Raw genomic sequence first — 15,779 nt, 5'->3', positions numbered from 1 at the left:
CATAAATGTTTCACTACAACACCATAAAACCCTTCCAACTACGAGCAAAGTGCTGGTTTAATTAGATATATATATATTTTTGAAGCTTTAAAAATTAACAGACCTATATAAAATCTGCCCAGCACGGACCGAGGAGCCACAGTAGTGCAGTAGGCCATTTTGTCACCAAAGGCAAGTTTTAATCTGATGCTTAAAAACCCCTTGAGAATGGGCACTGAAACCTGAGGGGAAGGATCCAATCACTTCTTTCAGCGCCAATCACCCTCCAGTGTAAGAGAAGAGGAAAGAAATCTCTGTATGTAAGAGAAGAGGAAATAAATCTCTGTATGTATGTGCCCACAGACCTCCTACAGGCCCTCAACGCATGAGCTATCGCGATGGATCAGAAGTTCAAAACTAAAGAAAAAGCTCCTTTTCTTCAATTACGATTAAAGATCAAAGCAAATGGATTAGCTCTTTAACAGAACCTCCAGGTCTCCAGACTTACCATCCAATATGCTGAGAGCATCCAATTTTGGTTTGGAGATTTTGGGGGAGGAAGGGAAGGAGGAAGAAAACAAATGATCCCACATGGGCCAGGTGGGTAGCAAACCATAGCGAAGTGGTGTTTTACACATTACCATGACAATCAAGGCATCGAAACTGAAAATTAGGAACACAAAGAGAGGACAAAAGAGAATTTTTCAGCAGTAACTAAGCCAAGGCATCTTGTGAGGCACCGCTTGCTCCACATTCACTCCTGAAAGTAGGGGGTGAAAGCTCCCTGGGTCCACAGGGCTTTCCCCTGCCAAGTTTTGGAAAGTAACTGCATAGAAACAGGTGCCCTGAGCACGGAGGAAGGACGCAAAAAGAACACTAACATGCCGTTATCCCCAAAGCCTCTTGCGAGGTAGGGATTAAAAATGGTGTTGTTTAGTTTGGTGAAGCCACCAGCGCCATCATCAGCAGTGGCAGCTGTCACCCACAAACCAGATGGCTAAACCTTGGGTACCACGATGGAACGTTAGCATCCCCCACAAATCCAGAAGTGCTTCACCAGCCCATGCGACAACCGTTGGCTTCGCTCACAGATTCCCTTCAGACATTTATCAGCTGAGTAATGCACATCACCACCACATGAAATCTCCTTACGACTAAAAGAAAGGATTTAGATGAGCAGAAACTACCAAACTGTTAGAAATTAAAGTCGCGAGGGCCTAGTATTCCTTCCCCTTTACAAAATCAAGAGTGATTTTGGCAGGCAGGGATCCTGGGCTCATCCCTCATGCACCGTAGAGCCACCACCAGACACAAACCCCGGTAGCTGTTAATATATTTTTTTAAAACAACCACTTACTATGAAGTAGTCTTAAAAAAGTTGTTGCCCCCCTTGAATCCCTTGACTTCAGGTTTCTGTACCCTTCAGTAAATTATTTTGCTATTGGCTCCTTCTGCGCTCCTGGACCATTAGGTAAGAGGAGCATCTCAGAAATTCCATGCAAGAACAAGCTTCTAGGTCGTCCAGCTACAATGGCACACATCTTGGACTTCCCTTCTCTCTTTTGCCAAGGCTCTGGTATTGCTGCCAACTATCTCACCTAGAACTCAACAAAAGTTATTCCACACTCCGTCCTAAGGATTCACCTTCACTCTGCAGTGGAAAAGGGACATTTAGAATGGACATTTAGGACTTAGAGGTCAGGCATGACCATTCTTGGGACTGGAGCATCTCTCTGATGAGGAAAGGCTGAGAGACCTGCGTGTGTGTAGCCTGGAGAAGAGAATGCTGAGAGGGGATCTCATCAAGGCTTACCAATATCTAAAGCGCGGGTGGCAAGAGGATGGGCCAGACTCCTGGTGACAGGACAAGAGGGAATGGGCACAAACCGGAACACAGGAAATCCCACCTCAACATGAAGAAAAACTTCTTTACTTGGAGGGTGATGGAGCCCTGGAAGAGGCTGCCCAGAGAGGTGGTGGAGTCTCCTTCTCTGGAGACATTCCAACCCTGCCTGTGTTCCTGTCCAACCTGCTCTTGGTGGCAGGGGGGTTGGACTAGGTGATCTCCAAAGGTCCCTTCCAACCCCATAGCATTCTGTGATTCTTACTGGGTCTCACATAACATTTGAGTCTGGTGACTTTAGAGCACTTCTGTGGCACGTGCTGATGGAGTGCAGCATTCTCACTTGTCATTCTCAAGCAACAGCATTGTAGCCAACATCTAGTCTCAGGGAGAGGTTCAAGATCCAGTTAAAGGAGCCCAACAAAGATCAGGATGCCAGCTGGCCACCAAAGCACGAGTTTGTCATTCTTACATAATGCCAAAGGTATCCTTCAGCCTCATGGTAAATCAGACAGTTAAAATAGGATGTCTAGGGACCACTAAGACAGCTAGCCCTGTGCTCCACAGCTTTGCTGGTAAATGAGGAGATTGGCTGAAACTTTCCCAAGTCTGTCTTACCACAAAAGGGTGCAATACTGAGGGCTGGATTTTGTGGGTTTTTTGTTCGGTTGGGTTGGTTTTTTTTGCTTTATTGGGCTAAACTGCACAGCACTTGGTCAAGATTGTGTCCACTCCTGAATATTTTATCACTTTAGTGCTCATATGAAATGAAAGGGATGCACAGAATTATCACTGCAGCACTCTTTCTGCATTATTTACAACCTTGGAGGCCATAGCACTTCAGCATAACATTGGTAACATAAGAAAGCAAAATTTCCCTTCAAGCCAGGTTTTTAGTTTCCCAGTCTGCAGTGCAACATGACTGAAAAAGGTGCATGAACCTCCCTTGCACCTCCCATCCCCTACCCCGGCTTTCTAAATGCTGGTTCTCTGATGTGCAAAGAATTGGAACAGATGAAAACTCCCCAGCATCCAGCAGAAGGGGGATTAGTAAAACCCTGTGCCTCTAGGAAAGAAAACATGGCCATGTTTCACCATCCTGCCCGGTTATCCCCACCCCATCCTTTTTCTTGCCTTGTTAAAGTCCTCTGAAGTTGCCCTCATTTCCTTCCACGTCTTGTTCAAGAGCTGAATGCAGATACAGAAGAACTCCTCAAACGATCTGTCGTGGATGAAGAACATGGGATGGAAGTCGTTGCAGGTCTCACTGGCTAAAAACAGAAAAACAAGGAAGGGTGGAATAAAACATGTACAGGCAGAAGCTTCAAAAACTAAGCGTACAATACAACCAGCCACAAAACTGAGAACACGCTGTAACTGAGAGGAATCCCATTTCTAGTAGCAAAGGATGTCAAAACATTATCCCAAAAAAGCCAGCCTTGGTCTACAGTCCTAAAGACCATGAAACACAGTATAGAGCCTGTCTGCAGGAGATGAGAAGCAAGAAGAGGAGGAAGCAGCTACCTGTTTGCCTCAATATTCTCTCCATGGATGTTTTGTTTGTGCCAAATTTTGTTGTTGGGGACAGAAAGACACAGGGAAGAAGCACGAGCCTCCTCATCCAAACAACAGCCTTCCCCACAGGTAACAGCACATACCACCTTGCCTGCTGAGAACCAAACACCCAACCCCAGCAGTCACGAAACCGTGTTAGATCAACACACACACGGCGACGTGAAGCTCTGCTGACACAGCAGATGATCTACCATATTGTACATGGATATACCCCAGAAGGAACCAGAGAAATCTAGACAGACCCATGGACGAGAATGGAAACTGATGACATTTCTTCTTTGAAAATAACTGGAAATAAGAAAAATGGATCTTCTGTCGTCTATCCCGTATCTGAGACAGCGAAAAGAAAACCAAACCAAACCCAAACTTCTTTTTTTTTTTTTTTTTTTTAATCAAATACCAGCTTTAAGGAAGGAAAAAATAACACTATAATGATGTTCTCAAAAAGGAAAAGTACAGTTTGGCAAGACTGCTGTGAATCTCCTTGAGCGAAGAATGGATTTTCAAAAACTAAGGGGCCGAAGCAAGGCTGACCTCCGGGCATGTCTGAGTAAACTGGGAACAGAAGGACCTTTAGCCAAGGACTGAAAAGGATCCTTAATCCCTGCCATGACTTGCAGGGCCACCTCAGTAGGTTGTGTGTTTATGTTCTTAAAAAACTTACGAAAAAAAGTCGACTAAGCCTTTCTTCATATACCCAGTCCCCAAATCTCTCAGCTTTAGCTTTCACCTCTGCACAAGTGGTCTTTTGGACTTTTCCAGCAGTCACACAAACACCTATAGAGCAGCGTCTTCCCTTTGATCAGGATCAAACAGCCACTGCTTATGCAAGCTTCACAGAACCACAGAAGGCTATGGGGTTGGAAGGGACCTCTGGAGATCATCTCCTCCAAACCCCCTGCCAGAGCAGGTCCACCCAGAGCAGGTCCCACAGGAACGTGTCCATGTGGGTTTGGAATGTCTCCAGAGAAGGAGGCTCCACCACCTCTCTGTGGCAGCCTCTTCCAGGGCTCTGCCACCCTCAAAGTGAAGAAGTTCCTCCTCATGTTGAGATGGAACTTCTTATATTCAACTTTGTGCCCATCTCCTCTTGTCCTGTACCTGAAAAAAGACTGGCCCCATCCTCTTGACACCCTCCCTTTAAGTATTTATAGACGTTGGCCAGGTCCCCCCTCAGTCTTCTCTAGATTAAGTCTAGTCTCTTAGGAGACTTCCTCTTCTGCAAGAACAGCGGAATGGTCGAGCATTGGGATAAACCACCCTTTGCTTGGGGCTGGATTGCTGCCTGACAGCTTCTTTCTCTCAGTGGAACTAGAGAAATTAGAATTAAGACTCTGCAGGAGAATGTGAACGGCTCGAGAAGGCTGATTCCCCGCATCTGCTGCAAATCCTTGGTCCTGGTACCTCTTCTAGCCCCAAAACTGCCCTTTCAGTGTGTTTAGTTACCTCTGCCACATGAGGAGCTCTGCCATAGGAACACGAGTTGTGCTTAGAATCACCTGAACCCTGAAAGAAAAAGGGTTTCTGATCTTTTCTGCCAATTATAAAGCAAAACTCCGAAGCTTAATTGTAAATTTGCAGCTTAATTTTAACATCAGATTTACTAAGATCTAATCAATTCCTCAGCTACGCAGCGAGGATGAGAGTTAATTTTGGAGCACAGGTTTCATTCTAATCAAATAAACACCATTTACTTCAAAGGGTGTGTAGTCAAGGGGGAATTAGTCAAAGCAGAGACCTATATTTATGAGGCACGACTCAATTCCTTTAAAAGAATAAAATGCCTCAGGCATGATTTTCAGAGCACCTTCAACTTCCACTCCTTCCACCGGAGCTGCAAAAGCTCAGCACTTCCAATAACGGGACCTTCAGTCTGAAATAATGTCAGAGACACAACAGAACAGGTTCTCAGAGGGCCCTTGTCTTTAGGTCATGAAATAATATAATGATGAGAAGAAATAAAGCAAGACCCAGCAGAAGAACACGGCCAGTACCTTCGCTGGATAAATCACAGCACGAAACAAGGCAATAACCCTCCACACGCACTGGCCTTTCTGATCCTCCTCAGAGCCTGAGCTTATGACTGCTCTCGCTCATAAAAATCAATAAATCAAAATTAATGGAAAGCCTGGGGATTCTCAGAATCTTGATCCATCGGTTCTAACTCACGCTCCTTATGATAATCAGCCCCAAACTGTAGCTACTACGTTGACTGTTCTGCATGCAGAATCAGAGGTGCCACCTCCCCCCTCTCCTTTTTTTTTTTTTTTAATTTTCAGTAGGCAACATATTGTGTTTTATGCCTTTTCTGTCTGAAAACAAAAGAGTAAAAATCACTGTTATTGATATAAATGGAGAAAGTTAGGCCTGTTAGAAAGCAGGATCAATGTCTTAAAGCACAGAAGGAATCCTAAGAAAAATTCAATGACAAACAGCTTCCTCAAAATTCCCACCAGCATCCCGACAGTAGAGAAAAAAAAAAAAAAAATCCATACTCAACTTCAAAGAAAGCTTTTTGTATGTCTTGAATTTTTTATCCAAAATAATATAATTTAATGGAAAAAAAAAGTCATAAGCATATCAGCAGTGTTTACATTATAGCACACCTATAGCCTGCAGCTCAGGTCACATTGATGTTTTGCTCAGAGGGTTTAAACAGCTCATGAAAGACAAACCCTCGTCCCAATATATTCTGTCTCCTTCTGACAGGTAAGATGAGGATGAAGGAAAAGGCAACACCGTGTTACTAGTGGTTTCCAGACCAGAGTAAGACTGAGTTTTAACCCCAATCTCTCCAGCCCCAAGTCAGCATCTCCAACATCAAAGCACTGCCCGTGACTCTGCAGAGCGGGCAAATTTAGAAGCTGCTGAGTTTTATTAATTAAAAACATCTCGGATTTATTTTTTCACTAGCTTGACGAGTTGTAAACTGAAAGAAAAGTCCAGCATTAGAATAATTTGGAGACTTTCTACACGCGAGCTGTGCACTAAATTCCTGCCCTTAAGCCTGGAACTCTCTAACCTGTGTTTTCCCCTGCAGGGACTGACCACGTTTATGACCACACAAAACACACGCGGATGCAACGCGGGGACACAAATCATCATGATTATTTAAGAGCATCATCAAGTTTTAATTACGCCTCTGTGAGACCACCTTTGAAAGGCACATCACAGATGTCTGGCCTACATAAATCAGGTGAAGATCTTGTCGATTTTCCTTTCTGGGCACAGTTCTCAGAGCTGTAGATCAACGTGCCACCTCTCAGGATTCAAGCGGTCCTTCAAGCTCCTATCTGATCTATGGATGTGACTTTGAGGAAGAAGCTTAGTTTGTTTCTCATCCTAAATTGCACTGGCAAAAAAAAAAAAAAAAAAAAAAAAAAAAAGAGCTAATTTCTACCTGGAAGTTTATGTGATTTCTTCAGTGTGTATTTTTAGTGTCTCCCCAACACAATTTTGTCTGTCAGTTCATTTCCTAAATCACAACAAAGGCATTAAAGCATCCCAGCCTGTTGGAGCAGTAAACACATTTGATATGTCATGGTGTTCCTTTGTGGATTGGTAGAAAACAACAGGGAAGAGGAAACAAATTGAGGGAGAACGAAAGAGTTACACCTTCATTTTTTGACTCCATCTCTCAATGCCCTTTCCCATGAGAAACAACACCACCAGGGCCAAGTTTCTCCTCGCTGTCTTGAGAACAGGTCGGTATTTGCATATTTGCATAAGCCTGTCTTGGAAGGGCACCGATTACGTGATGATGTTTGACTTGAAGTACAGCAGAGATTTAAATTTCAAAGTTGCTGTGGTGAACCAAATCCAGACAGATTTCAGGCTCCAGGAAAGGACAAGAGCACCAGGAGCAGACACCAGGCTGGTGTGTCACCTCACTGTGATCAAACCAGTAGGAACAAAAGGCCACCAGTTCAACAGATGCTGGTTGATAGCTGGAAGGGCTGGTTACATCTTTTCCCCACCTTAAGAAGTAGGCTATGCATAGATATCTATAAATGTATTCTACTTGGAAAGGGAAGAAGAAAAAAAAAAGAGTACTTGTTTTTACCTTAGAATTTCTTTTGTGCAATACTTGAAAGTCACATCGAGATAACCCCTCTTTTCCCAAAAAGCTACAACAGCAGACAGGGACACAGAAATACACTTCTCTAGACAAGGAATTGCCCTTGATCTTATGAAACCTGGGCTTTTTCTTCCTGACTCTGTCAAACTGCTGCGTTGATACTAGATACTCAGCCCCCATCACGTCTTTGAAATGGCATACGGTCAGTCTGACCTCTGCTGTGAAGTTCTTGAATTCCAGAAATGGAAAAGGTATGGAAGCAAAAAAAAAAAAAAAAAAAAAAATAACTTTTTTTTAAAGCATACTTACTTTTTGCTTCCATAGAGGTTTTCATTAGAGCCATAACTGTTGTAACCTTCTTCCTGGTCATCTATGGTATAATTAGACTGGTAAAAGTCCAAGTTAAACTGCTCAAAATAAAGGAAAAGGTATGGAAAAAAAAAAAAAAAAAAAAAAGAAGTATTTTGCTTTTCACTGGTGTGAAAGCAAAAAAATAAACAGCCGTATCTACCACAAAGAGGAATGTTTGAAATTTGGAACTGCCCAACCCATTATTTTCAAAATCCATTTATGATGCTATAACGGAGACAAGTTGAGGAGATTTAAACAATCGTTTTTCTTTCAGCAAATTTAAGGCCTGGCCCCATTACATTGGGAATGCGTATCAAAGACAATTTGCTAATGACAAACGATGCACCTTGTTGATGGATGTCAGCCCTGTACAGCCGACCTACAAAATACAACCAGATTTGATTAAGCAGATAATAAATAAAAGTGGCAACGTGGCTGTGTATTCTCAAATATTTCAAGAGTGGGCAGACAGCTTAAATCAATCAAATTATTCAGTAAGCCATATAAGTAGGGACACCTGACGTTAATGCTGTCACACATAAAGGGACAGACAGACACCCATGGTGAGGAGTAAGCCTCTCTGCTGAGGGTGGCATCAATGGATCCTGTGCACCACGACACCCATCAAGAAAAGCATCCTGAAATGGCATCAGCACGATTTTAGGATGACAGAAGTAGTGATGTGGAGCATCACTAGGTTTGCAAAGTCCTGGGGAGAGAGGGGTTCGAAAACATCTCCATGTCCAAAAGGTACCTGGGCTCCATGAAGTCCAACCTCCAGAGAGATGGGTGTTCTCTATGACTGAGCTGCTGCTTAATTCTGCGCCAGCCCTTTATCCCCTCTGCTGCTCTCCCCCGTTCTGCAGAAGGGAGATGACAATATTTCATCAGAGAGGAGGCGGGTGGAAAGATCCATTGCACTTGGTGAAGTGCAGCAAGATCCACAAGCGAAGGCTGCAATACGGACCTTGGAAATATCCTCTCCACTTGGCACAGCCCCCCTCTGGGATTATTATTCGCCAACCAAAGAGCAGCTAATTCTCACTCGCCCTCAGGAGAAGTAGTACTGTAATTTCTGCTTCTCCCTGAAGATGCGATACAGTAAAAATAACTGCTGCCATGATCATTTTTATATACGCAATCAAAAATTCTCTCAGTAACACGCAGAGCACGTAAAAAAAAGCACACCTAATACTGCAGAAATACAGCAATTGCCGAGTTATCTACCCCACCGAGCCCTGTAGCAATAGTTTGAGATAAAACCTTTGGTTACCTTTCTGGCACACACCAGAGAAAACAGTGTAATTTAAGGCAAGGAAGGTCACTAGCAATGTAATGAAGGAGTAATTTCAATTTTCTGCCAATTTTCTTTCCCAGAGAACAGTGCTGGGTAGAAGACCCAACTGGTGTAAGAACAAAAGCCACTCATAACTTTTCACTTGGATTGAGAGAGCAAGAGGCGAGCAGCTCAGCTTCAAGACGCAGCAAAATAATGCAAAATGCTAAGCTGCATTGGTTAAATTCCAAGTCTAGAGGAATTACATTAGGGTTTTGTTTCGCCTGCTCTGAAAGGAAGAGGGGGCGAGGAAGCCCCCTGCACCACTGAACCCCTTAAGATGTGCCCTGGTTTCCCCAGGGGTGTGGGCACGTGTGTGCGTCACAGAAAATGCCACCCCAGACTTCTAACAACTTACCTTACCTGATCACATATTATTTGGAATAGAAATGATCTGAAATTACTAAACATGCAGAAAAACTACCAACTCAAACCCCTCATAGAGACACAAGGGAATAGCATTTCTCTGAAGCGATGAGACTTCTCATTAGGGAAACTGGAAGAAAAGTACATATTAAAGGCTTCCTACAGTCTGTAAGCGTTCCTCTTTCCAGGCTGAGAATGAATTTCACTATGCAATGAAAAACAAGGATTCCATGAAGCCTCAAGCCTGACGAGACAGGCAGGACTAGGATGTTTATGGCACATGCAGCCCCAAGTTCTTCACTAACTTGCCCAGATTTGCTTTCAAGGCAACTGCTGCTGTGCCAGAAAGACACCTCCCCTCCCCAAGACATCATTAGGTAAAAGAGCCACTATGTAAAAATCCATCTCCTAAATAAAAGTGGTGGAAGAAGAACCCAGATTATTGCAGCACAAGTCAATAAAGCCCCCCACTCATCACTCCCAACAGATCCACCACATCCAGAGGTGGCATCTGTGCTATGTCCATAAGGAGGCCACTGAAGGACAGTATCCAAGCAGATTCACCCTGCCACGTCCAGAGCTGATGGGGAACTGAAAGAAAGCCAGTTTTGTCCAGGTAAGCAGGCTGACTTTGTAAAAATAACTCCTTTTGCAACTCTCAGTAGGCAAGGAGACTTCGCTCCACCTCTGCTGCTTAGAATGGACCTGAAGACTGAACGTTCTGGTTTGGAAAGACAAACAGAAACCCAAAGTGCAGAGGGGAGAGCTACTAAAAAGGCTCTTATACACAACAAGGAAACGAGGAAGATAACATATAAAGAGTCAGCATCGTGCTGATAAGGGTTCCCCTTCTCCTTCAAAAGGCTGGTTTTATTTGGGATAAAACAGGTGCCCAGTATTAATAACTCTGAATTCCCTCTGTACCACGTCACCACACACTCTTGGGCAAACAGGAAAGCATTCTGCCTCCCTCTTCCCTCCTCCACTGCCCCCACAAAAAAAAAAAAAAAAAAAAAAAAGCAGTGATCAATAACAGCAAGAAACCGCAATTTTAAAACCCAACGGAGAAATTGTAGTATCATTTTCAGAGGTGAGGGAGCACTTCACTGGAATTTGTCACACTTCGAGGAGAAAACTTGAGAGTGGAAATGGTATTAAAAACAAGGGCTTGTATTTGCCAGATCCAAAAGGAAAGTCTTCTGTGCAAAAAAATACACATCTGCAATCACAGACCTGCAATTATGCTCTGGTGCATTTCCAGCACCCCTGAACAACAACATAGAATCATGGACTCATTTAGGTTGGAAGAAACCTTTAAGATCATCAGAAAGTTAATTGATTAACATGATAAATTAGCTTAGGGACTACAAAGTCACAGAATCACAGAATGCTATGGGGTTGGAAGGGACCTCTGGAGATCATCTCCTCCAACCCCCTGCCAAAGCAGGTCCACCCAGAGCAGGTTGCACAGGAATGTGTCCAGGTGGGGTTTGAATGTCTCCAGAGAAGGAGACTCCACCACCTCTCTGGGCAGCCTCTGCCAGGGCTCTGCCACTCTCACGGGAAAGAAGGTCCTCCTCATGTTGAAATGGAACTTCTTATGTTCAAGTTTCTGCCCGTTTCCTCTTGTCCTGTCCCTGGGCACCACTGAAAAAAGACTGGCCCCATCCTCCTGACACCCACCCTTGAAGTATTTAGAGGTGTTGATCAGATCCCCCCTCAGCCTTCTCTTCTCCAGACTAAAAAGACCCAAGTCCCTCAGCCTTTCCTCATAAGAGAGATGCTCCAGGCTCCTAAAGACCATAAGTCTTTATGGTCACTTCTAGTAAACATACAGAATAAGAAAGAATTACACATATAAAGCAGAATCTACAGAAGCAAGTTAAAATACTACACAAAACCTTCTTACAAAAGGCAACGCTGCTGCTCGTCAGGTTCCTGACACCTTGCAATGCACACAAAGCAATGACAGTTACACGAAAGCTTAAAAAAAACCCCAACAAACGTATAAAAAAAGCATTTCTGAGAATTTCTAAGCCCACAGACTGCCTGTCTGCTTGAAATCTGACCGACACAGTCAGTGGCATCGACATGAGGCCGGCTAAGCTCAGACCTATCAAGGGAAACACCTTATCACATCTGGGACACGTTGCTACCCTCCTCCCTTCCCTGCTGCATCCTTTCTCTCCTAAGCCCTCAGAGAAACTGGCCTTCACCGTATCTCCAGATAAATCAGGAAGGATGACAGGAGCGACGGGGGAGGTGGATCTTCTCAGCATTTACAAAGAGCAGCATAAAGGCCATCGCTTACGCTGTGCAACTGCTCTCCGGAGCCCTGCAACACCCATTGGCAAAGTTCATTGCCAAATGCTGTACTCCTCCATATTTTCTATTAACCCTGGCAGCACCGCAGACCTGGAACCCTGAGGGCCAGAGTCAGGAGCTCCTGGGGGCAGAAGAAGTAGGCTCTTGCTCTGCCTTTGCTTGTTGATGTCCCCTCCCACGAGCAGCTCACCGAGAAACTGCCATTCATGGCAGTTGGCCATGAATGGCGATGACTTTTCACTTCACCTCACTTATTTTTAGACAGCACCAGCTTATTGCTTCTCCTCCTGAAGGGATTCCTGCTAAAAAGCACACTCTTACCCCTAATTACCCATTTTCTTCATTAGGAAGTCACATAGACCACATTACAGGTTATAGCTCCTGCCTCTCCAAAGGCCTTCTGTGAGATAATTCATCAAGAATATACTCTGCTTACCATCTGAAATACAGACCATGCTGGTTTGATTCATGAGAGAGGAGCTGTCACCAAAAATTACTTCTGGTTTAAATAGGCTGGCTAGGGCTCCATCTGTAAGCAAAACTTAAAGGAGCCTATGAAAACCTGCAGGAAAAATACCACAAAGAGTAATCTGGAAAGTCTACGGATTTTTATGTCCCCCCTTGGAAACTAAGCAGATCCCATCCCCCTTCCCTCACACAGACCTCCTCATTAAAATCAAATGTTTAGAATTACAGCACAAAGAAATTACGTGGTCATTGTGTAAGACAACTACTGGAAAAAAAAAAAAAATTTTTTTTTTTTTTTAATTGATCTTACAAGTGAGCAACAGCAACGAGGAAGAAAAACAAATGAGCAGATGTAGAAGCCAACAAACCAGCAGTCAAGCCAGGAAGGAAAGGAATCTTTTTCCTGGTACCAAGTGATTCCCCTATTAGAATAAAAGGTTACAACTGAATTACAGTCTGAATTACACTGAATTAGCAGTCAGGCTGGCTCCTGAAGTGCAAAAGCTGGGAGGAGAACCGACCCACTCTCTAGAAAGCGAGTAAGACAGCTGAACTTACGCTAGTTCCCCTGCCAGCGCACAAAAGGCAGCAGAACAAAAGCACTGAATTCAACCACTTCCTTCCAATCAATCCCAGACACACTCAAAATGCCAAAGTAACAGAATGAGACATGGGAAGATGACAATAAAACCAATTTAAAAAAAAAAAAAAAAAATTGCCTGTTGTTAAGGTGAAGGAATGCACTGTATTACGCATCCCAGCTGCGATGGCAGCTCAATATTCATGTCAGACCTGGTTCTGAACTGTGCCAAAACTCCAGAACCAGGAGATGCCCACCCACCAGCCCTCCTTGGCTTCTTCAAAAAATACCTGCGGTACCACCACTACTACAGCTCTTAGGACAACCTGCCTTAGCGGTGACACCTCTTCCTCCCTCCCCTTCTGCATCCCTACAAACTCTGTACCTCCTTTAAAATATGCACATTTATACATATATGCACCAAAATGCCAACATTTTTTTTTTGGGCCCCCTTCGTGAAAGTAAAACGTGAGCAAAAAAGAAATTGGCCACTGGATACAAGTCTACCCAGGTGAAGTCCTACGCCATACACCCCAGGCTGGTAGCACCCCAGCATGTCTGTAGCCCACCCCACTATTCCTTTCTGGGTCTGCCACAGGCAACCAGCGGTGCTATGTGAGGGAGGGACCACCTCGTGACCCGTGGGGAAACACAAACCTTCCCTCTCCTTGAGAACTCCATCACTATTGGAACTTGCCAAGGTGAAGGTCATTAACTCGCTGGGAAAACCGCGTCTTCGTTATCTAACCACAACTCCCCGTAAATTGCTTTCCTCCCTGTCCAAATTGCCTTAATCTCTAAATTATGTTTTTAACTACCCGGGCGCGAGTCCCCGAAGCCAGACTGGCAGAACAAAAATAAAACTGCTGAAGCATACTCTTTGAGCACAGACCAAAGTGAGTAATTACTACTCACAAAAAAACAAAAAAAACCACCAAAAGGAAAGCAGCGATGAGGTTGGGTACAAGCTGCTCAGGGAACACGGAAGCCCAGCGCCCATTTATCCCAGACCATCACCGTAACGCGCCGCCCAAGTGCCAAGCGTCTTCAAATGGCTTTGTGAACTCTAATCAACCTCCACAAGAGCATCTAGGGTCCCTTCTGACTCTAAAAATTCAGTGAAATTCAGTGAAATGAGTTAACGTTAACTCTTCAGATGTCAAACTCAACCTCTTGAAAGGCGGGCAGAAAAATCAAGCTAATTAGAGCATAGGCTTAACAACAGTTGCAACTTGATGATCTTTCTTTAAGGTCCCTTCCAACTCTAACCATTCTATGATTCTGTTTACACAACACATTTCCGAGCGCCACATTTCAGCTCATAACCTGCTTTAGTGGAGGTTTTTTCACTTCACCCACTGATATAAACTCAACTGGTTGATACTGCAGCTGCCAGAGCATCCTTTCAGACAGGTACAAGTACCGTCATCAAAAGTTACACTTTGGAAATGTTTAAGTAGGCTGTAGTATTTCCCTACTTTATTTTCTTGCTCTTCTTTATAGGCTGAAACATTGAACCAGCATTTCAGTAACATCGCTGTAAAAAAAACCCCACCAAAAATGTTAATACATTGTATTTTAGTCAGGGAAAATGATCTTTTGCTTCAAAGTGTTTTAGAGAATGCAACTCTAACCATTCTGTGATTTTAAAATGAATTCCTGCTCTATATCCTAGCACGTTTGCATTGTATAATAAGGGACATAATTTATTATAACCATTACAATCCAAACCTGTTAGATTATAGCGAAGTTTAGAGAATCACCTCCTGACACTTACTGTGAAAAGCCCTTGAGTATAAATGAACACGTGGGAGACTGGGAGAGGAAAAGGGCCCAGAGAACACATTAAGACTTGCTGAGGTCACATCTCTGTAAACTATGAGAATCAGAACAATGAGGAAATTTGGTCTAAATTACAATGTCTCTGGTGTTAATAACCACACAGTAGTCCCCTGTAGCTCATTCCATCACTTCTCTCCAGTCCCTAGCTTTGTTGTTGTCATTGTTATTTGATATACATTTTCTCTTTTGTATTGCAAATCCGTTATTTGTTCTGTCCTTGTTGACTACGAGAACTGAATAAAGTAATTTTTACATCGTGCCTTGAGGTTCCTGAAGACAGTTCTATCTTTTCTATCACTTTATTCCACCCTGACCATGAGTAACCGTCTTAATTTTTCCTTGAGGGTTTTATTTTCCCAAGTGCATTATCACTCACTCCAGAAATACGTCTGTATGCACAAAGAATCGCAGAATAGCAACATATCAGCATGAAAATAATGATTTCCAGAACCAACCAACCAAAAAAATAATAAAAAAAAAAAGCAGGCAAAACCCCTCAGCTGAAATTTCTCTGTTGGCCTATGGCTGTATTTGAAAAAGGAGCTAAGCTAACCTGCTTGGAAACTCTCTCCTATTACTCCCATTGTAGACACACAGCATTTTCAGACAGGAAAAATGAAAGTCATCTCAGACAAGACCACTCTTTGCTTCTGCATTTCAGTTTAAAATCAGTTCTCAAAATTCAGCATTATTGTTGCCTGTTTCTTTAACAAAGCATCATCTCAGTCACGTCTTAAGAGCTACTGCATAGGACCAAGTGTACCAGCCTGGCTTTTGTTACAATAAACTCATGTACAGGTTATTTGCATCTATTTTGAAATTGTGAAGTAATACATCTGGAAAAGGAAAGTGTTTCCCAGTCTGCTGGGACAAGTTACAGAAATAACATTTCCGAACAAACCAACAAGAAACTACTTGAGATTTCAAATGCTTTTTTGGAGAAATAGCTAAATTTCTCCACCACCAATAGGATAGACTAGAAATGTTGCTTTCAAAATCACTAAGGCAAAAGAAGTCACAACTGCCTTTATGAGAA

The 15,779-nt window shown here is 43.4% G+C and overlaps 1 protein-coding gene across 7 annotated transcripts in view; it reads right to left on the bottom strand.

Moving 5' to 3' along the window:
• The window catches only part of ELMO1 (engulfment and cell motility 1), a 348,732-nt gene that overhangs the window by 128,477 nt on the left and 204,476 nt on the right, over positions 1–15,779 (bottom strand). For all 7 annotated transcript variants that reach the window (XM_014942223.1, XM_014942255.1, XM_014942230.1 and 4 more), the window contains one exon: positions 2,957–3,093. In XM_014942223.1, the coding sequence (XP_014797709.1) occupies positions 2,957–3,093 (137 nt within the window). The remainder of the gene's footprint in view (positions 1–2,956; positions 3,094–15,779) is intronic.

Source organism: Calidris pugnax, unplaced genomic scaffold (genome assembly GCF_001431845.1).
Source record: "Calidris pugnax isolate Ruff unplaced genomic scaffold, ASM143184v1 scaffold23, whole genome shotgun sequence".
Classification (NCBI taxonomy): Eukaryota; Metazoa; Chordata; class Aves; order Charadriiformes; family Scolopacidae; genus Calidris; species Calidris pugnax.
The sequence above is the reverse complement of the archived record's forward strand: the minus strand, read 5'-3'. Positions and strand labels throughout refer to the sequence as shown.